This window comes from Bos indicus x Bos taurus, chromosome 11 (genome assembly GCF_003369695.1).
Source record: "Bos indicus x Bos taurus breed Angus x Brahman F1 hybrid chromosome 11, Bos_hybrid_MaternalHap_v2.0, whole genome shotgun sequence".
NCBI classification, from domain to species: Eukaryota; Metazoa; Chordata; class Mammalia; order Artiodactyla; family Bovidae; genus Bos; species Bos indicus x Bos taurus.
Window position 1 is genome coordinate 87,498,281 of NC_040086.1, and position 22,725 is coordinate 87,521,005.

Consider the following 22,725-nt stretch of genomic DNA (forward strand, 5'->3'; position numbering starts at 1 on the left):
TTGATGGGAAGCAGACCAGCCTCTTTGTGTCTGTGCTGTGTGTGATATTTTGGGATGTGTGTATGACAAGTTTATTTTATCTGGATTCAGCTTGTTTCTGCAGATTGCTTTTACTTGAGCTTCATAATTTAGCAGCTGTAGATGCAATTAATCGAATACGTTTTAATTTCACAGGTGGACAGAAACAAATTCCTTCTTAGATGATAGGAATCTTGTATAGATGGCAAGACTGAAATTAAATATGCTCTCGTTAACATGGTAGGTAGGAGATAGGTCCTTTTCATTGCTGGCATCTTGATTAAATCCCTTGCTTTCTGCTTCTGTTTTGGTGCCTTTGAAAAAGCTGACTGCTTTTTTGGTTTCTGCAGATGATCTGAGAATACGCTTCAGGATCTGTCAGTTAATGAACCCCCGGGAGTCTGGCTGTTTTTAATGATGTTGAATTTAGCTTGGAGTAGGAGGCTAGGGGATGTCTGGGCTTTCACCTTGCAGCTCTCCATGCTGTTGTCTGGGGAGGATGAGAGGAGAACACTTAAGGGACAGGCCTGTCCTGGTGGTCGTGGGTCTTTGCTGGCTGAACCCGGTGTGTTTTGCTTATGTGGGATTAGGATAGACAGTTGCTGTATAATCTGGGAGCCAGGATGGAGTCCCAGAGGCCTGCCTGATGCCAGTCCCCTTTCTCCCAGCCCCCTCCGTGGCCATCATTGTTCGCGTTGGTCTGTGTGTCTTCTTGGCACCTCTCCATTTTCTGAGTGCAGGATCTGCCTTGTCTGTGTTGTTTCTTCTGCCTAAACAGTAATTGTCTACAGAATGTTCAGTAGAATGCGTCAGGTCTCTAAGAAAGAAGGTGAAATACGAGCTGTTACAGTTTGAGTGCCAGTGGGCTTCCCAGGTGGCACTAGTGGCAGAGAATCCACCTGGTGATGCAGGAAACACAGGAGGTGTGGGTTTGATCACTGGGTCGGGAAGATCCCCTGGAAGCGGAAATGGCAGCATACTCCAGTATTCTTGCCTGGAAAATTCCATGGACAGAGGAGCCTGGTGGGCTACAGTCAGTGGGGTTGCAAAGAGTCAGACACGACTTAGCAGCTGAACAAAAAAAAAAAGTAGTTTTACCACTCACATGGGCATCCCCACACAATATGGTTGATTGCTTGTTTGTGGGAACGTTTTATAAATATATGTTTATGTGTTGTATGTGTTCCTCTGAGTTAAATTCAAGAGATGTATGCTTCTTTCATATAGAGCATGTGTTTAGTCCCTATGCTGTAAGAAGCTGTAATTTTTCACTTTCATTGTCTGTGTAGTTACCTATTGTATGACTGTACCACAGTATATTTAGCCATTTTGCTGGTGGTAATGGGCGTTGGGTTTTTTCTGGCACTTGGCTATTAGGAACAGCACAGTTCCGAACATTCTTGATCATGTCTCCAGGCCCTACATAGTGGCCTGGCTGAGTCACAGGGAGTTTGTAGCTATAGTCCTGTAAGAAGACGCTTAGCTGTGCCCTCAAGTGTTTGGGTCAGCGTGTGTGAGAGACCCCATCACTCCACACCTGTATTGTCAGACTTCGAAACATTTGGCAATCTGGTATATAATGGTATCTTATGTGGATTTAATTTATATTATTTCCTAGAGATTTAAAGAATGGTTCTTGCATTGCATTTGGGCTCCATCATATCTACTTGACTTTGAGGTTGGTTGATGAGGACACATTTCTGAAACATAAAGCATACCAGCTTTGCCTGGGGAATTAAAAAAAAAAGAATTTGAAGTTCTGTTTCAGACCAGGCGCGGGCTTGGTGGGATGTGGGCTGGGGGCGTCTCGCGAACCGTGGGGTGGCCTGGGTTGGGGGCCAGCGGCCCAAGTTAACTGACTTTCCAACCGCTTGGAGCCTCCACGTGATCCAGCCGCCGGGCGGAGCCTAGTTGGGCCATGGCGATGCTTCCACCCACCCTACCACTCGCGCCCCTGCCTGAAGGCTTGGCCCTGATCCCCTTATCCACGCTGACTGATTTGAAGGTGCGTGGCGTCTCCTCGTTCTCGGCCGCTATGTGTCCCTTTGCGGAGGGCCACTCCCCTGCCCCAGCCAAGCCCCTAGTCTATTTCCAGTTCAGACCTGCCTTCCTCTGAAAGCAGGACCCTGTCTACCCATATATCCCGCTACCCCTGCTCTCCACTGTTTGGGCACCATGTTTTTTTCTCTCAGAGCAACATTTTTCACTCTTGGTAGTTTTTTCTTGTGTAATTGTTGGATTGTCGTCTGAATTTCATGCAGCATACAGTTGTCAGATCATGCTCCTTAGTGGTTCTCAGAACGTGACCCCATCAGCAACTTCAGCTTCACCTGGACATTTGTTGGAAATGTAAATTTGTGAGTCCCATCCCAGCCCTGCTGAATCAGAAGCTCTGGCAGATGGGCTGTGTGTGTGCTTAGTCTTGTCAGCCATCTTCTACTCTTTGTGACCCTATGGGCCATAGCCCACCAGGCTCCTCTGTCCATGGTTCTCCAGATAAGAATACTGGAGTGTTTTGCCATTTCCTCCTCCAGGGGATCTTACCAACAGGTATGGAACCCACGTCTCTTACGTCTCCTGCATTTGGCAGGCAAGTTCTTTATCACTCACACCACCTGGGAAGCCCAGGAATCTTTAAAGAAACCCTCCAGGTGATGCCACCCTATTAATAAACTCTTGAGAACCACTGCTCTGGAACAGGGTGCCAGAACATAGTTAAAACCTCAGTATATACTTGCTGTGGAGAAGGCAATGGCAACCCACTCCAGTACTCTTGCCTGGAAAATCCCATGGACAGAGGAGCCTGGTAGGCTGCAGTCCATGGGTTTCGAAGAGTCAGACACGACTGAGCGACTTCACTTCACTTTCACTTTCAGACTAGGGGAATAAAAATTCTGGAGCAAGTATTCAAGAATCTAGTTCTAGTCAGCGGTGTAGCTGGTTACTGAACAGCTGGACTTACACTTACCTGGATACAAGCACAGTGCTGAGGATGCTACAGGTTGTGTCTGTGGGGCCTCGAGGACCCCTCTGATCCTTGTCCACGGGCTCTGTGCCTCGTTTCCCCAGCTCTGCCCCTATAGGGTCTCCCCAAGACAGCCTGTTTGCCTTGTGAGCCAGTGGCTGAGGATGTAAGTGTGCTATCCAAAAGCCTTTTATACTGATATAAAAGTACCGTTAGATATAATTTGTCTTCCACTGATAGAGATACAGAGGCAGTAGCTGATTTGGGGGGTACTTCTGTTATTTGTTGAGTATTGCACATCGTTTTAAAAAGTTTTATTGAAGTAGAGTTGATTTACCATGTTGTGTGAATTTCTGTACAGCACAGCGATTCAGTTATACATATATGCATATTTATCACAAGATACTGAGTATAGTTCCCTGTGCTATACAGTAGGACCTTTTTGTTTATCCATTCTGTATATAGTAGTTTGCATCTGCCAATCCCAAACCCTCAATCCCTCCCTCCCCCACACCCTCCCCCTCAGCAGCCACAATTCTGTTCCCTCCCTATGTCTGTGAGCCTGTTTCTGTTTCGTCATTTCAGTTCAGTTCAGTCGTGTCCGATTTTTCACGACCTGCAGCACGCCAGGCTTCCCTGTCCATCACCAACTCCCAGAGTTTACTCAAACTCATGTTCATCGAGTTAGTGATGCCATCCAACCATCTCATCCTCTGTTAAACCCTTCTCCTCCCACCTTCAGTCTTTCCCAGCATCAGAGTCTTTTCCAGTGAGTCAGTTCTTCACATCAGGTGGCCAGAGTATTGGCGTTTCAGCTTCAGCATCAGTCCTTCCAATGAGTATTCATGGTTGATCTCCTTTAGGATGGACTGGTTGGATCTCCTTGCAGTCCAAGGGACTCTGAAGAGTCTTCTCCAACACCACAGTTCAAAAGCATCAATTCTTCAGTGCTCAGCTTTCTTTATGGTCCAACTTTCACATCCACACCTGACTATTGGGGAAAAATAGCTTTAACTAGATGGACCTTTGTTGGTAGATAGATTCATTTGCGTCATATTTTAGATTCCACATGTACGTGACATCAGGTGGTACTTGTCTTTCTAGTGTTGCCCTTCATGTTGAGCTGCCTTGAAATTTAAGGTTTTTCTTCATGTAAGTCAGTTGTTGGCTCATTATGGAATGCCGAGCTCTGACGTGGAGCTAATTAACTTGTATGGCATGGGTGGCAGTTTACACATTTTTTCATACGAGGTGTAGCTGTTGGTTTGGTGTGTCCGTGGGAGGAGGTCCTCCTCTGATGTCACTGTCTTGGACCCTTCCTTCCCTAAATGCTTTTATAAATTTATTTTAGAGCATTATTAATAATTTCTTCGAATAACCTTAAAAATAAGTGACTCTTACTGTTAGTTCTTTTGTTGTTGTTCCGTCATTCAGTCGTGTCCGACTCTTTTTTGACCCCATGGACTGCAGCCCACCAAGGCTCCTCGTCCATGGGATTCTCCAGGCAAGGATACTGGTGTGGGTTGCCATTTTCTTCTCCAGGGTATCTTCCTGGACCAGGGATCCAACCCTCATCTCCTGCATTGGCAGGCGGGTTCTTTACCATTGCACCACCAGGGAAGCCCTGCTATTTCTTTGGAGTGGCATAAATTTACCGAGGAGCAGGCTTTAAGCCTGTGTGCATGGACACTGCCTTAATTGTGAGATTGAACCATATCATTTCATGTCAAAGAAAATTCTTCTCTCACCCCCTCATGTGAAGCATGCTCCTTAGAAGGCATCTTCCAGTGTGCCTACAACAGCTGTTTTATTAGGTACTTCTGTGTGCAACTTTTCACTAAAGGCTTCTTTTGTATAAAATGGGAAGTGTTACAGAGGAGTCTTAATGAGCTAGAGTTTTCACCCTTGCTTCTTTCTCTGTCCTGTGCCCTGCTTCCCCTCTCACCCGCCTCACTCCCAAACTTCTTGGGGGCAGTTTCTTTGAAGGCACATCAGGTCATTTGTGTAGGTATATTTTCAGAAAAATGGTGTTGAAAAAAAGGAACATAAAGTTGTTTCAGTCTAAATTTCTTTCCATTTGGAAGAAAACTTGTGCGAAGGATTGACCCATAACAGCGGGAACAAGTGTACACAGGCTTGTGTGTGTGTTATTGTGTGTATTAGGTGTTGGCATTTTGTTAACCAGATGGACGTATTTTGCAGATCACAGATTCCTGTGGTCCTGCCCTTAGCCATCAAGTTGGACCTTTGAACGTTCTCTAGAAGTAGAGAGGCAGCCGGGGAGCAGCCTAGACACAGACGTGGGTTGGAGCCTGGGGTGCTCACTGTTACTGTAGGTGTCCTTGAGCTGGTGGAGTGAACTGGGGAAGCAGCCCCACGTTTCACGGATCAAAGGATAGAAGCAGGGGAGAGTGCCCGCACACGTTGGGTCTCCATCCCGGCCTTGTAGGTCCCTTCCTTCTTGTTCTCTCTCCTCTCCAGCATGCGTTGCCTCCCCTGACCTACCCCACACATGAAACAATGACTAAGACATGGTTTCAATTCACAAGTGCTATTTGGACATCTGGGTGTGTACCCTTTCCTTCTGTATAAAGGAACAGTCTGGATATTCCCACCTGCCTGTCCTAGAGGTTTTTTGCTTGATATCAATTGTGCTAGTCCCTCCTCCTGGAGCTCCCACCATCATCTGATGGGCTGAATCCGTCTCCTTTGCAGCCCGGCTCTCCAAGGCCTGGGTACCAGGTGTGCCTCGGGCTCCTCCCATCAGGGTGATCGACGGCACCTGCTCCCGGGGTTCACTCCCGGGCACTCGAGCTGAACCCTAGTTCTCTGTGCTTTTGGAGCAGGAGCCCGCTTTATGCATCTAGGTGTCTGTCCCCTGCACAGTGGTCCTGGCCCCTCGTGGATCAGGTCTGAATTATTCACCGCCGGGTTATCTAAATCCAGAGACCTCGCTTGCTCATCTGTGGCCTTCTGCCCTGGACGTGCTGTCACCAGGCTCCCTGGGGAAGCTGCAGTTGCCAACTCAGGCGGCTGGTCTCAGCTCTTGCTCCCTGTGGCCTGATGGTGCCTCATGAGCCTCCTCTTGCCCTGCTCCACACAGCACGCTGTCCTTGCAGCCCTGACCTTGCCGGGCCATGGCTTGCAGGCTGTGGGGTTCTGCCCTGGGTCCCCCATCTCTTCTGCTGCGTGCATCACTTTCAGACACCCATCTGCTCTGAGGGCCTAGACATGCTCCCCAAGTGTATGCATTGGCCTTCCCCCGCCCCAACTCCCGCCCCATGCTCTGGGACTGAGCGCAGGCGAGGGGGGTTCATTCTCCCCTGGACCCTTGCGCCCCGCATGGGCTCATGTCTCCGTCCCCTGGTACTGGCAGCCTCTCTTGGCGTCTCAGGCCCCGGTCGGTGCCCCAACGGCCTGAGCCTTCTCTGAACCCGCTCAGCCCTCCTGGCTCAAGGAGGCCGGACCAGCCACGGCCTCCAGCCAGTTCCGTGCACCCCTCGCTCTGTCTCCGGTCGGCGGGCACAGAGCTTGGGTCCCATCACTCACTCATTAAATCACCTGTGTTTCTGCATCATGCATGGCCTCAACCCTGAGTGCCTCCTCGTGGCATGCAGAGCCTCACCGTCTCCGAACAGAGCCCCCCGCCTCCCGCCGCATTCCGGACCCACCCCCCCCCCCGCCCCCCGTATTCTGACCCCCCCCCGCCCCCCACCCATCCTGACTGCCTCCCCCCCTCCCCTGTCCCCGCATCCTGAACCCCGCCCCCTCCACCAGCTCCCGCATTCTGACCCCTCACCCTTCCCTCCTCCCTCCGCACCACCCAGTGCTTCCTTCACCTTGGGTTCTTTGGTTTTTGTTTCTGACACCACCGTGGTTCTCACCCCTGGAGGATGACTGGGACCTGTGTTCTTCTTTTTGAGTTGTCGACTTTGGCGCCTGTCCCCAAAGATACCTGTTCAGTGTCTGGAGTGTGAGGTCTGATCTCATTCTCTTTACCTGTAACATGAGTGTGTTGAAACGAATGGTTATAGAGGTAACAGAATTCTGCGTGCGGTGGTTCTGGAATGCTTCTATAGTAATTCACGGTTTGTCTTAGGTTAGACAAGTGCGAAAAGAGAGGGAGGGCGCGCGGCCTCGGTGCCTCCTGCGCCCCGCTGTCGTTGTGCTCATGTCACCTGCTCGGTGAGCCACTCCTTCACGCACGCTCCTTTAGGGTGTTCTCAAAGTGCTTTCTGCCCAGCCTTTAATAACTGAGTTGACGTTCCTTCCATGTGTACGTGCTTCCTTTTTTCATTAGATTCTGAATCCATCCAGGGCGGGCAGTGAGACTTATGCAATTTATGACTCCTATGCTCTGCCCAGAATAGATGCTCCATGCATTTTTGTTTCGTTACAACATATTTGAAAGAAAGTTTTTAAACTGTAGGATGCTTTGTAGATGTGAATAATTCTTAACGTCTGTATTCATTTTTCTGGTATATCTACTTTTCGCTTAATTAAAAAAGTGTTCTTGGAACCCTTTAGGAGAAAAAAAAGTGCTTATTAGAACCTGTTGGAATGACATTTTGGTTGTACTGAGTTTAACTGTTTCAAAGAACAATGGTCTCTCAGGCAATGTACAACAATGTCCAACTGTTTTTCTCCTTGTAATGCAAGAAAAAGCACATAGCTCTCTGTGTCTCTGGGCAGAGATATCTCTGTGGATCTGTGGCGGCACTGACGTACGGCCGGGTGATTTATTCCTAATTTAGCTTTCTGAAACAGTGGTTTTGTTGTTGTTGTGTGTTTCTTACAGGTTCCTAATGTCAAATGGAGTTTTCTTTTATTTGTAGATTTTAAGACCTATGTTTCTTCGTGTTCTAGGAGAACCTACTTCGTAAGAGACAGAAAAGGAGGTTTTTCTCGAGTCTTTAATACCACAGGAGAGGCTTGTTTGTAGTCTTTTTTAAAAAAATCATTTTATGAGGGCAAAAGAAATGTTAAGAAGGGAGAAAAAGGAGCCGCAGTCCTGTTAACCAGCTTGTAAATCATTCCTGTAAATCGAGGGCGATGTTGTCCCTATTGTTATGAGGATGTTTAAGGACTGGCCTTGATGGGCTCAGCGGTGGTCGCTTTCTCTCATGGCTTTCCGGGGGCTCCTTCCTCTTGTTCACCTGCTGACCTCCTGGACCAGTCCCTGAGGCCCCTGGAGCTGAGATACGTAGTTCCTCTCAGCGCTGGCTTTAGACCAGCAGCATCCCCTTGACTCCTCTGGCAGGGATGCCACCAAACTCCTAACGGCAGAGGGTACATCCCACATACTCTCAAGGATCTTGACTGGATCTTAACCCAGAGGAGTTTAGAAGCTCAGAACCCTTCTTGTCGACCAGTTACAGAGTCGCCCAAGTCATTAAAATAAGTTTATCTTTCCCTCTAACCATGTGGTACTCTGTGCTTTCCATTTCTGCATCTGCATCCCCGTGTCTTCCAGATTCTTCCCGGGCCCCTCGCAGCCTCTCCCACGCTGGGCACCAGTGTCCCTGTTGCGTGTTGCACTGACGTGTGCATCAGCCCTTCCCTTTGAACTTGAGGCTGTCATCCTGGGAAAGACGCCCTGGTTTTTGTTTTCGTTTCTTTAGCAAACTGGAAGATCTTAATTTTAAGTAACTTTGGTGTTTTTGTCATGAGAATTTTAATGTAACATCAAATGAAAAATTCAAGTCTGTGTTGCTAATACAAAATTTTAATTTTTCTTTGCAGGTCAACTTTGTAGTGTGCCAACTCTTTGCCTTGCTAGCAGCCATTTGGTTTCGAACTTACCTACATTCAAGCAAAACTAGCTCTTTTATAAGACATGTCGTTGCTACCCTTTTGGGCCTTTATCTTGCACTTTTTTGCTTTGGATGGTAAGTAATTATTTTGATCATATTTAATGAAGATTTTGGATGTCTTTGTGAATTGAGTGTGTAGAAAAATACACTATGTAGAGTTTTGCCCTTATATTTACCTATAACGTTTTACATTTTTTATTTTTAATAGAAAAGATAAAGAGTGGAAAGTGGGCTCTGTCTCTTCAATTTGGGCTCAGAGGATAGTTTACTGTTTATAACTTATGAAAAAGGACAGATGAAGAAAAAAGACATTAAGACATTTTATTCTGTCATGAGTAGCTCTTCTACCTATTTTGAGATCTTTTATGCCAGGAACAAATGAACCATTTAAAATAACTTGTTCCTTTCTGTGCAAGTGGCTTGTAAGAGGCTGGTAAAGCCCATCAATAGAACTCTGTTATCATTTCTTATATTCTGCCATTAGCTGAATGAGGTTTTTGGTTGGGTTGGTTTTGGTGGGGAAGAATTATTTATGAATGGAAAGCTTTTATTTATGGCCCTTCAGATGCTCCATGTGTCTGTGTTTCTTCCACTTTGCTCCTTTCTTCACTATCAGGACTATTCTTGTAATAAATACAGACACACCGTAGTTCCTCTTTGTCTCAGATGACGGTGGTTGTAGGAGGAAAGCACAGTGTCTTGGCTAAACAGCAGAGGTACTCAGAAGGATTCTTGGTGATTCCTCCTGAATTTTCCTTCTTCTTCTTGTTCAGTTGCTCAGTTGTGTCTGACTCTTTGTGACCCTGCAGACTGCAGCATGCCAGGCTTCCCTGTCCTTCACCATCTCCTTCTTAACTGAGAGCTTATGCTGCTGGCTCACTGGCTATGTTTGCTCTTTGGCAGATTGTTGTTTGAGATGTAGATTCCCTGAGAGAATGCCAGTGCAGCTGCTTGATGGATGTTTAGGGTAGTTCCTGTTGTGGGGTTGTAGACTTGTAGATTTTGACGATGACTCCGTGTTTGTTCTGGGAGGTTGTTTTTGATTCTTACCCCACTCCAGTACTCTTGCCTGGAAAATCCCATGGATGGAGGAGCCTGATGGGCTGCAGTCGATGGGGTCGCGAAGAGTCAGACACAACTGAGCAGCTTCACTTTCACTTTTCACTTTCATGCATTGGAGAAGGAAATGGCAACCCACTCCAGTATTCTTGCCTGGAGAATCCCAGGGACGGGGGAGCCTGTGGGCTGCCATCTACGCGGTCGCACAAAGTCAGACACGACTGAAGCGACTTAGCAGCAGCAGCAGGGCTGAAATATACTGGTATTTCTTAATCTAGTTTTTCCCTTTGGCAACCGTACATGTGTCCTAGAAACTCATGAAAATTCAATTAGGGATTATTTATTCCTTCTCGGCCTTGCTGCCCTGTGACCAGTCCTCTGATAGGCCCTGCCAGTGGTAGGCGTGTGTGGAGTCCCTGGGTTTCTGTGTGATTTCTTAAATCAGATCTAGGCATGGTTTCTCCCCTTCCTTGATAACATCAAAGTTTTGTTCAGTTTCTCAGGGGATTTCTATTTAAACTTATCTTAAATCATGCCATGGGTGTGTATGTGTGTGTGTTTAACTTTGTATCACAGAGCTTTTCAAATGCAAAAAGAACAGAAAATAATAGAATGAACCCTCAAAGGCACATTATCCAGCTTCAACAATTGTTAAAATTCCACCATTCCTATTTCATTCTTTCCTCAACTTATTTTTCTGCAATATTTTCAAGCATATTCCACTTTACACATTTTACCCATACATAGGTCAGTGTTCAACGTGTATTTTGTCGGCATTTTTTTTTTCATTAAAAATTTATTTTATTTTATTTTTAATTGGAGGATAATTACAATATTGTGTTGTTTTCTGCCATACATCAACATGAATCAGCCACAGGTATACATATGTCCTGTCCCTCTTAAACCTCCCTCCCTCCTTTCTCCCCATCCCTCCCCTCTAGGTTGTCACAGAACACCTGACTTGAGCTCCCTGAATCATATAGCAAATTTCCACTGGCTGTCCCTTTTATACATGGTAATGTATATGGTTACATGCTATTCTCTCTAATATCCCACCTTCTCTCTCCCCAACTATGTCCAAAAGTCTTTTCTCTATGTCTGCATTTCCACTTTCAGCAGCATGTTGTAAGGGGTGGGGAAGGCTTGTCCAAAGTGACCAGCTCCAGACACCCTTCATTTTGTGGTCTGTGGACACAGAGAAGACCGAGATGTCATCCGTGTTTCCTGGGCCCGTGTGACTGGGAGTCCTGCTGGAGGGAGAGGTGTTTACTGATGGGGGAGGGTGCTTTCTTGCTGTGATATCTTCTCAGATACTCTATCCCAGTGTCCCGAGGAGCTCACCGTGAGGTCAAGTGGTCATAAGTATGTCAATTTATATGTGATAACTAGGATTTTAAAAAAGCGTACTCTATTCTTTCCTTGAAGGAGAAACTTCTTATGTTCCTTTCTTTGGGAAAAGATTGTTTATGCCTCTGCATCAGGTAAAAGATAATTCTCTGCTACTTGATATAAGTGGGGAAGTAGAGTGTCCTTCTGGATTGCATTTTAGCACTTTGTTTTGTTAGCCTCAAAGGCAATCCTATCTCCTATTGATTTTGACAAGTTGTCTTTTGGAAGACTGTGTTAGTGGTTACCTAAATATAATTGACTCTTACCTACTTGTATTTGGCCTCAGCTTTTTTTTTTGAACCATCATCTATAAATTTCTTTTAACTGAGAATTAGTTTATACTTTTAATTACTTGTTTAGCTGTTTGACAGCAGTGCAGGGTAGTGGACTGGAGCTTAGACTGAATCCAGACAGACCTGGATTCCACGGTGGGTGCCTCAGCCTGGCAGCGCTGTGACTGGACACGTTATTCAGCCTGGTTAGCATCACTTTTCTCTCCTGTAAAATGGAACCAGTGATGGTGGTCAGGTCTGAAAGACATAATAGGCAGAAGGGAGCTTAGCACAGTAGCTAGTTCCTTTTTGTTTCAGTTTATGGACACACATGTTTTTCTGATTGGTGGCTTTCTGGTTATATAGTAGCATTCCAGGCCAACATTGTTTCCGTGTGTGTGTGTTTCTTTGTGTGTGGGTGTGTGTGTTAGGCAGAGGCAGAGGCAGAGACAGGCAGATGAACTCTCTATAATGGGTAAGATAAGTCTCTTTTATACCTGTCTTGGAGCCTACTTCTTATTTGTAACATTTCTGTGGAAAGTTAAAAGTAATTAAGTAGCTTTTCACAATGGAGGTGCCTGTTATTCTATGATGCTTAGGTTAGAAAGTAATTTTAATCATAGTTTAAGATCTTTATTAATACTTTAAATTGTATACAATGATCTCAACATTTTTTTCATACATTATTCATGCTGTCAAAGGGGAAAGAAAATAGAAATTTTGCATCTGTGTGTGTGCTTGCACATGCGTGCATGTGCGCAATCTTAGGGATAGTTTGGAGGGATTTTTTTTTTTTTTTAAGTATTTATTTATTTGGCTGCTTGGATCTTAGTCATGGTACGAAGGCTCAGTAGCTAGCTGCGTAGCATGAAGGATATTAGTTCCTCAGTCAGGGACTGAACCCACATTCCCTGCATTAGAAGGCAGAGTATTAACCACTGGACCACCCAGGGAGTCCCCGGAATGGATTTTAAAACCAGAGATCTAAATCATGTTTTGCCTGACTTTTGTGAAATGGATGGCTAAATTAGTTCTCTCATTTAATGGTGTATTTCTACATTGCTGCTGCTGCTGCTAAGTCACGTCAGTCGTGTCCGACTCTGTGCGACCCCATAGATGGCAGCCCACCAGGCTCCCCCGAGCCTGGGAGTCTCCAGGCAAGAACACTGGAGCGGGTTCTTGCTCCAATGCATGAAAGTGAAAAGTGAAAGTGAAGTCGCTTGGTCGTGTCTGACTCTTAGTGACCCCATGGACTGCAGCCTACCAGGCTCCTTCGTCCATGGGATTTTCCAGGCAAGAGTACTGGAGTGGGGTGCCATTGCCTTCTCCAATTCTACATAAGAACATTAGAAAACACTATATTATTTCCGTGAGAGTGTTCCATAGATGGATTACTGCAAATTAAGGATTGACTAGATTTGTATAAGGACACTTATTTGACTCGAGCCATTGTGTTTTCAGAATAGATCAATTTGGGTGAACCCGCCTTTAAATGAATTCTGATATTTGGTATTTTGGGCTCTTTTGTAAGTAACACTTGCAAAGACTACCACAGATCCACAGCTGTATTGGCGCAGTCAGTCAGGTAAACAATTAAGTGACGTCCGTCAGGACGATTCTGAAGTCCCAGTTTCTTGCTCCTTTTCATACTTGCGCCTTAGTAATGGAAAAGCGGTAATGGGACCCCATGGAGCTTTCGTGTAGCTGGGAAATGTGGGATGCTCAGCCCCTAAGTGTGGCTTTCTGGAGTTCTTAGTTTTCCAGCCCTTGTGGGGCTTGTAAGATGAGACTCCTCTAAGGTATCCACAGAGTGTTAGGCTTTGGAGGTTTTGCTTCCTTGTTTTTTTTTCTGGGAATGTTCTGAGTTATGCATAAGCCCTTTTTATCCTAAATCATTTCAACTCGATGTTTGTGTGTAGGCCCTTCTAACCCTTCTAACAGTGCTCTTACTTTTTACAGGTATGCCTTACATTTTCTTGTACAAAGTGGAATTTCCTACTGTATCATGGTCATAATAGGAGTGGAGAACATGCACAAGTAAGTGCTCACTTTATTCACGTACAAAACAGGTTCCAACATAATTGAATCGGGCCCAATAGCATTCTACCACGTTAAAAATTATTCTGAATTATGATCATTTTTTCAAGACTATAATTGATATAAAAGCAAAATCCTCGGTATGCATCACTCTTTCATGTACTCAAAGCAGGGCTTCTCAGCCTCAGTGCTGTTGATGGCTGAGACTGGATCATTCTTTGGTGGGCGGGACTGTTGTACGCCGTGTAAGATGCTAAGCACCATCCGTCGCTCCTGCCCACTTGATGCTGGCAGCCTCTCCTCTCCAGGCTGTGACAACCATGGTTGTTTCCAGACAGTTTCACATGTCTCTTGCGGGGCCAGACCACTTCTGGGTAAGGACCACTGGCTTAGTCTTGGGTGACAGCAGTGCAGAGATGGAGTAAGCAAATAGATTAGAGAAAGATTTAAAAGGCACGTGTGGAAGGACTTGGTGATTGATGGGAAAGAAAGGTGTCAGGGTGACGCCAGGTTCCTGGTGTGAACAGTAAGGTAAATGGAAGCAGAATTTCTGAGCATAGGGAAGCCTGGGGGTGGGGAGCATGTCTAGGGGATAAGCATTTCAAACAATGTGTGTGTGTGGGTGTTAGTCGCTCAGTCTTGTCCGACTCTTTGCAACCCCATGGACTGCATCCTGCCAGGTTCCTCCGTCCATGGAATTCTCCAGGCAAGATATTCACCTAAAACAGGGCTTGGTACATAGTAAACACTCTGAGTATTTGCCGAATAGGTGCCTGTGGACTTTATAGAGTGTCTGTGAGACAGTTAATTGATGCTGGGAGCTGGTGTGGAGGTCTGGGCCAGAGATGGACACTGGACACTGGAAATAGATGTGGTTGAACACCCAGGGGCCGAGGTACCCACAGACCGTGGTGGCAGATCCTTGGGAGTGTTCTGTGTTACCTGTGGTGCACTGAGTCTCTGAGTCCTGACATATGTGTGGCTTCAGGAGTTTTCATACAAGGAATGATGGGCCTGTAGCCAATTTAATAGTTTTTTTTTTTTTTTCCCCAAATCTCATTCTGTTCTGTATCTTCGGTGATTCATGGGTCGCCCCATCTGCTTTGATGCCATGTCTTCCCTCAGTTTCCAGCAGTGCCCCCTGTCTTCCTGGATCCTTCTCCCTGCTGTGTGCCAGCACTCCAGGTTCTTGGTGTTTTGACTCTAATTTTTTTAAGAAGAGGGGTAAAATATTTTGATTATGTATCATGTGAAGCAGTTTTTACACCATCGCAACTCTGCTTATGAAATCTCACACAGATGACAGGTTCAAAGTGATACTGTACTTAATATCTGAGAAAAGGAGCTTCATGTTGTAAATCTGGAAAAAGAAGGAACATCTGATGGGGTTACTGAAAACGGAGGACCTGTATATACCTGTGTGAACGGAAGTCATAACATGCTTCTAAGTAGGGAGTGCGTGTGTGTGGTGTGCGCGTGTGCACTAAGTCGCTTAGTTGTGTCCGACTCTTTGTGACACTCTGGACCATAGCCCACCAGGCTCCTCTGTCCACAGAATTCTCCAGACAGGAATACTGGGGTGGGTTATCATGCCCTCCTCCAGGGGATCTTCCCACTCCAGGAATCAAACATGCGATTTATTTCTTACCTTTCCTACATTGGCAGGTAGGTTCTTTACCCCTGGCGCCACCTGAGAAGCCCCCAAGTAGGAAGGTTAGTGAATTCATATTCAGTCAAAGGAAGCGGTTTATTTTTCTGAAAGGCAGTGGCAATCGGTTAAGCTACCTTGTAGCGCTTCAGCCCCCTGTCTGGTTTGGAGCCCTTAGCCACGTGCAGCCTGTAGATTTAAGTGAATCAACGTCTAAAGCCCAGTTGTTCAGCCACACTGGCCACATGACACGTGCTTGACCCCCACAGGTGGCCAGTGGCCTGTGTATTCAGCAGCACACAGAGAACATTTCTATGGTGGTAGAAAGCTCTGCATGGTGCTGTGGCTGCGGACCCGCAGGCGGAGACCGTTCGTTTCGTTACTCTTTACAGTATGTTCTGTGCCCGCATGTACTGCCAGTGTTTAGAATTTGACACCATCAGTGGAGCGGGTGAGGGTAAATGAGTTTGCCACAATAGTTGCAAGTGTTGGCAATAAAGAGGAAATAATTAATTTAGAAAGTGTGTCTTTTCATCTCTTTTAACCCCTTCCATTTCACTTTATACTGACGTTTTTCTGTTTGATTTTGCCTTTTTCCTTCTTTTTCTTTCTTTTAATCCATTTTTTTTCACTCAGACTTTCACATTAATTTTAAATGTTCAATGAGTTCCAACTTAAGAATTTAATTCAATTATGCTCTGTGGGACTTACAGCATTCCTCTGTTGTTTAAAGTTATTGTTTATGTAAATATAATACACTTCTGTTTATTTCTTTGACTCTAGTTTTACATGATATGTATAATATGTTTCTTTGAACATCGAGGGTTTAAATTTTTTTAAGTGAAGGATTTGGACTCCTTGAGTATTTAACAGTTTAAAAATTCTTGGATCTCTTTTTTTTTGTACATTTTGTAAGCTATTCATAGTGTAGTTTTTGCAATCTCTGTAACAAGTCCATTTGTAAATTAAAATATTTTAATATAGTATAAGCTTTATTTTTGTAGCTTCCTTTAACACTTACATGTATGCTATTTTATTCTGATCTGTAATGAGATAATTTACCTTTAAAATTTATTCTAGAATTCAGTGCTTTTTCTAGTCTACATTTTCATATAAGCTTTGAAATTTTTGAGGAAAAATTTAAAAACCTTAAGTGATAGAGGCAAAAAGAAGAAAGAGGATTTAGGAATAGAAGGTCCTATATATTGGGATATTGATTCTCCTTAATTAGTTTGGGGAGAAATTAACTTTCACAAGTTTGCCCGTCATTTCTAAGATCGGGGGTTGGCAGACTGTGTGAAGGGCCAGAGAGCAAATATTTTAGACTGTATAGGATACACAGTCTTGTCATAGCTTTTTTCAGTCCTCTTGTTGTACACTGGACAGTATGTGAACAATGAACTTGACCATGAGTCCATCAGACCTCATTTACCAAAAAAAAAAAAAATGTATTTTAAAATAAATATTTGTGATCCAGGGAGTCCTATAGGCACAAAAAGTAGTGTTTCTTACAGCCAAAAGATGTTGAATGTTGATCCCTCTTGTAGTGGGAATTTAGCTTCTGTAATTGAAATATTCTCATTTTCACATGACTGTGAGATAATTGCCCAACTATCTAAACTACGAAGGAAATGACTAAATTTTGGTTGTTAAAGGATGCTTGCAATGTTTACATTATCATCACAGAACTTAATGTGTCTTCTTGCCAATAAAAAGGATGAGAGAAAAAAAATCAAAAAGCAGGTGGCCTGTATTTGGCCAACCCCAAGTACTCAATGCACTCCTGCTCCAGGGACATGAAAAGACAGAGGCAAGCGGACACATGCTCTTCCTCTTGGTTTCCAAAATAAAGCTTGCCAAATGGTAATTTTAAACCTGTGATAGCACAAATGATGGAATAATGAACTTTATTACTGATTTGCTGTGAATTATTGTGATGAAGCAGATGGTTTCTAAAAAAGCTGGTTAGAAGAGGCAGGAGGGTAGAGCCGTGTTTCCGGCCCACCGGCTGCGAAGTGGGAGGCCTTTTCCCTGCAGAAGGTAGCACAGCGTGGCTGGGGCCTGTGGTGTACCAATGGACTCAAAAAGCTTTTGTGGACGGGCATGGGAACCTAAGTGCCCTTCATGTTAGTTTTGTGTTTTTTAACTTTCCTATGGGAAGACTTGTTCTGAGTTCCAAAGAACACCCTCGGATTTTGGAACACAGCACAGGGACCTGCCCTTCAGTTCTGTTCAGTTCAGTCGCTCAGTCGTGTCCGACTCTTTGCATCCCCATGAATTGCAGCATGCCAGGCCTCCCTGTCCATCACCAACTCCCGGAGTTCACTCAAACTCACGTCCATCGAGTTGATGATGCCATCCAGCCATCTCATCCTCTGTCGCCCCCTTCTCCTCCTGCCCCCAATCCCTCCCAGCATCAGAGTCTTTACCAATGAGTCAACTCTTCACATGAGGTGGCCAAAGTACTGGAGTTTCAGCTTCAGCATCATTCCCTCCAAAGAAATGCCAGGGCTGATCTCCTTCAGAATGGACTGGTTGGATCTCCTTGCAGTTCAAGGGACTCTCAAGAGTCTTCTCCAACACCACAGTTCAAAAGCATCAATTCTTCAGCACTCAGCTTTCTTTACAGTCCAACACTCACATCCATACATGACCACTGGGAAAACCATAGCCTTGACTAGACGGACCTTTGTTGGCAAAGTGATGTCTCTGCTTTTGAATATGCTATCTAGGTTGGTCATAACTTTCCTTCCAAGGAGTAAGCGTCTTTTGATTTCATGGCTGCAGTCACCATCTGCAGTGATTTTGGAGCCCAAAAAATCTAGTCTGACACTGTTTCCACTGTTTCCCCATCTATTTCCCATGAAGTGATGGGACCAGATGCCATGATCTTCGTTTTCTGAATGTTGAGCTGTAAGCCAACTTTTTCACTCTCCTTTCACTTTCATCAAGAGGCTTTTTAGTTGCTCTTCACTTTCTGCCATAAGGGTGGTGTCATCTGCATATCTGAGGTGATTGATATTTCTCCCGGCAATCTTGATTCCAGCTTGTGCTTCTTCCAGCCCAGCGTTTCTCATGATGTGCTCTGTATATAAGTTAAATAAGCAGGGTGACAATATACAGCCTTGATGTACTCCTTTTCCTATTTGGAACCAGTCTGTTGTTCCATGTCCAGTTTAACTGTTGCTTCCTGACGTTCATATAGGTTTCTCAAGAGGCAGGTCAGGTGGTCTGGTATTTCCCATCTCTTTCAGAACTTTCCACAGTTTATTGTGATCCACACAACAAAGGCTTTGACATAGTCAATAAAGCAGAAATAGATGTTTTTCTGGAACTCTCTTGCTTTTTCCATGATCCAGTGGATGTTGGCAATTTGATCTCTGGTTCCTCTGCCTTTTCTAAAACCAGCTTGAACATCTGGAAGTTCACGGTTCACGTACTACTGAAGCCTGGCTTGGAGAATTTTGAGCATGACTTTACTAGCGTGTGAGATGAGTGCAATTGTGCAGTAGTTTGAGCATTCTTTGGCATTGCCTTTCTTTGGGATTGGAATGAAAACTGATCTTTTCCAGTCCTGTGGCCACTGCTGAGTTTTCCAAATTTGCTGGCATATTGAGTGCAGCACTTTCACAGCATCATCTTTCAGGATTTGAGATAACTGGAATTCCATTACCTCCACTAGCTTTGTTCGTAGTGATGCTTTCTAAGGCCCACTTGACTTCATATTCCAGGATGTCTGGCTTTAGGTCAGTGATCACACCATTGTGATTATCTTGGTCGTGAAGTTGTACAGTTCTTCTGTGTATTCTTGCCACTTCTTCTTAATATTTTCTGCTCCTGTTAGGTCCATACCATCTCTGTCCTTTATCGAGCCCGTCTTTGCATGAAATGTTCCCTTGGTGTCTCTAATTTTCTTGAAGAGATCTCTAGTCTTTCCCATTCTGTTGTTTTCCTCTATTTCTTTGCATTGATCACCTGAGGAAGGTTTTCTTATCTCTCCTGGCTATTCTTTGGAACTCTGCATTCAGATGCTTATCTTTCCTTTTCTCCTTTGCTTTTCGATTCTTTTCTTTTCACAGCTGTTTGTAAGGCCTCCCCAGACAGCCATTTTGCTTTTTTGCGTTTCTTTTCCATGGGGATGGAAAAGAACCTGCCCTTATTTGTGTGTAAACAGCAGCCCCGTGAGATGGTTAACACGGGGAAGAGCCTGTTAGCCTTGGGAGATTAAACTGAAGTCTTTTCTTGATAACTTGGCAGGTAGTTTTCAACAGAGCAAATGACCTACAGGAAACATATAAAAGATATAGACACATCCAGTAAAACTGCACCTGCCTCATGGGTTTGCCAAGCTTTGTATGGGATTACGTCGTAAAAGCTGTAGGAAACTGATCTTCAACCCACAGTCACATGGGCTTAGCTACCCACCCCTTTGTACAAACCAGAGACAGTGGAGATGTGGTCCTTCCCCTCTGAAAGGCACCCTTGAGTTGGAGGTGTTGCACAGCGTCAGCCATGCAGCAAGCTTTTGTTACATTATGCTGGGACCCACTGATGGATAAAAGGATGGGCTCAGTCTCTGCAGGACATTTAAACTGTCAAACTGGTGATCACACGGTAATTGTTATTACAGATGAGGGTGCATTCAGGGCTAAGGGAGCAAAAGGAGCTACCAGCTTGGAGAGTAGTAAAAAAAAATCTTCATCAGCCATTTACTGTGTGTTCAGCAGAATGAAACAGTTGAAAACAGAGCACAGATATTCGATGTGAAGTAGAACTTATGCTGAAATATATTTTTAAATATTGGGAGATACTAAAACATGTGTTCCTCGGAATCCCCTTGAAGTGATGATAAAATTGAGCAGCGGGCCTTGGACGGGAGCAGCGGTCAAGTTTAAACTCCACCTTCTCCCCAGGTGGCCGTAATGACTCATTGGAAAAGCACTGGGTTGGGGGCAGATGTTTATGGGTCTGATTCAGGGTCTGCTAAATTTCATTAGCTCTGGGACCTGAGTCACATACCCTTTACCTTTCTGAGTCTAAACTGCATTAAAACCAGCTGACTCACCTGGGCGCGCAGGTTTGCTTTTCCCTGCATCCAGGGCTACGCTCCCAAGAAGAGGGTTCCCATGCTGGGAGAGCTGCTTTCTGAGGCCATTCCTGGGCACCAAGTGCTTTGCTGGGTTTTTCTCTTCCCACTGATGTCACATCAGAGCTGTTGTTAGGGTTTGCGAACTTGCTTTAATTCACCTTTTCTCCTACCAGACTATGAACTGCTTGTGGGGGTAGGGGGTACCTTCCACTTTTTATAATCCCGGTGTTGAGCCTATGGATGATAGAAGCTCAGAAGAAGAGATTCTCTGTTCTGTTGAGGGCATGTTTGTGGGCTTTTTTTTTGCATCTCTCTTTTTTTTTAAGATTTTTTTTTAATGTGGAGCATTTTTAAAGTCTTTATTAATTTGTTACAATATTGCTCTGCTTTATGGTTTTTTTTGTTTGTTTGTTTTGATCTGCAAGGCATGTGAGGTCAAGGCTAAGCTTCACTTAGCATGTGAAGTGTTAGTTGCTCAGTTGTGCCGGACTCTTTGCAACCCCATGGACTGCAGCCCACCAGGCTCCTCTGTCCATGGTATTCTCAAGGCAAGAACACTGGAGTGGGTTGCCATTTCCTTCTCCAGGGGATCTTCCCGACCCAGGGATTGAACCCGGTTCTCCTGCATTGCAGGCAGATCCTTTACCAACTGAGCTATGAGGGAAGCCTGACCAGGGATCAAACCCACACCGTCTGCATTGGAAGGTGAAGTCTCAGCCACTGGACCCCCAGGGAAATCCCTGGCATCTCTTTTTGGTGGGGTATTTCTGAGCAGAGGATATCCATCTGTGCGGAGGGCCTTGAATGACATGCTTGGTGGGTTGACCAGCGGTCTTTGGTGTTTCCTTCCTCCCTCCCTGCTTATCTGCCCCTGAGGCTGGTTGTGGAGCCGCGGCCCTGGGGCTGGGGCTGAGATCAGGGAAGGACCAGGCAGTTTTAGCTGATGTGCTTTTAGCTCAGTGTTCCATGCCCCTGAGGAGCAGGTGGGACGGGGTCCATCGTCTCCTGTCACCGCAGGTACTCACAGGACTCCTGCAGTGTGGATTCCTTAATAGAGATATCATGAGGAACTCTTGACTCCACTGGGGAGGAATGAGGATTTTGGAAATGCCATCTGGCAGGCAGAAGCCTCAAGTCAGTGACTTGAGATCTGGAGATCTGTCCTCACGAAGGTAATGAGCAGTGGTTAATGGCTCAGCGGAAACTCTGCAGGGGAAAGTACTAACGTCCCTGAGGACAACCCGCGATCCCATGAGAGGGAATAAAACGTGGCAGGAAGGAACCTGGACTCTAATAAAAGTTTTTCTTTTCCGCTCTCTGTGGACGGTACTTGAAAGCCTTTCAGTGGCTTGGAGTGAAGGTGCAGGCCCTTTGGGTGTTGCTGTGCTGTCCTGAGCTAGAAGCTGTATTTCAACCAGAAAACCATAAGTGATTCTAAAATGTTTTTTTACATGATCTTATCCTGATAGCAGTTAATGTTGCAGCAATCATTGTGTATCCATTGCTGCACAGGGTGCTTGGATTGCACTAACCCTAGCAGCAGCCCTGGAGGTGGGCGCACCAGGGGATCTGCTTCTCCAGTAGCAGGTTAGTAAGAGGGGAACCTGGGATGAGAACTGGGTGTGTCTGATCGCACCCAGCGCCCAGGCTTTTTGTTTCTGCACTTTATTGCTTAAGCATTCAGCTTTATGATATGAGAATGTGTCGTTAAAAAGAAGTACCCGGAACTGATCGAGGAGAGGTAATTGGAGCCAGCAGGGTCCTGAGCACAGTGAGGGACTTGTATGTGTTGGTTGCTCCTCCTTAGCACAAAGATACAGATAGTTTTTATCCAAAAAGATGCAATGGCCTTTAGGCATATTATGCTTAGGATCTGAGGTTTTTAAATATTCTCAATTCTCATAGAAAGGAAAACCTGTTACTTGGTGAGAGGCAGTAGGATGTCCAGGCCTTGTTGGATTCTGAAGAATCTTTAGAACATAGCATCATACCCTCTTGGGCATCCTTGGTGGCTCAGTGGTAAAGAATCCACCTGCAATGCAGGAGACCTGGCTTCGATCCCTGGGTCAGGAAGATCCCCTTGAGAAGGGCATGGTAACCCACTCCAGTATTCTTGCCTGGAAAATCCCATGGACAGAGGAGCCTGGCAGGCTGCAGTCCATGGCGTCACAAAGCATCAGACATGACTAAGCGACTGAACACAAATGCACACACATCATATCCTCAAACCCTGTGCTTGGGAAAGGACCTGATTCAGATTCCATTATACTGTCTAGTCACTGTAGTATCCCTTTTGGAGATTTTGAATTCTAAGTTGTGTTTCCAATTGTAAGCTGAATCTCTGTTAAGGACCCAGTCATCCTTGGGCAAGGAAGGGAGGTTTCTTTCCCTTGGGTCAAGGGTTTCTGTCTGAAGTAGGAAGAATATATTAATGT

At 45.2% G+C, this 22,725-nt stretch overlaps 1 protein-coding gene across 2 annotated transcripts in view; it reads left to right on the forward strand.

The window, feature by feature from the left end:
* Positions 1 to 22,725, forward strand: part of MBOAT2 (membrane bound O-acyltransferase domain containing 2) — a 107,888-nt gene that overhangs the window by 39,274 nt on the left and 45,889 nt on the right. Inside the window, exons 1-3 of one of the 2 annotated variants that reach the window (XM_027556122.1) lie at positions 8,736 to 8,871; positions 10,797 to 10,870; positions 13,476 to 13,553. In XM_027556122.1, coding sequence (XP_027411923.1) covers positions 13,522 to 13,553 — 32 coding nt within the window. In that variant the 5' untranslated portion in view covers positions 8,736 to 8,871; positions 10,797 to 10,870; positions 13,476 to 13,521. Of the gene's footprint in view, positions 1 to 8,725; positions 8,872 to 10,796; positions 10,871 to 13,475; positions 13,554 to 22,725 lie in introns of those variants that run through there. The other variant, XM_027556120.1, reaches the window with a different exon arrangement.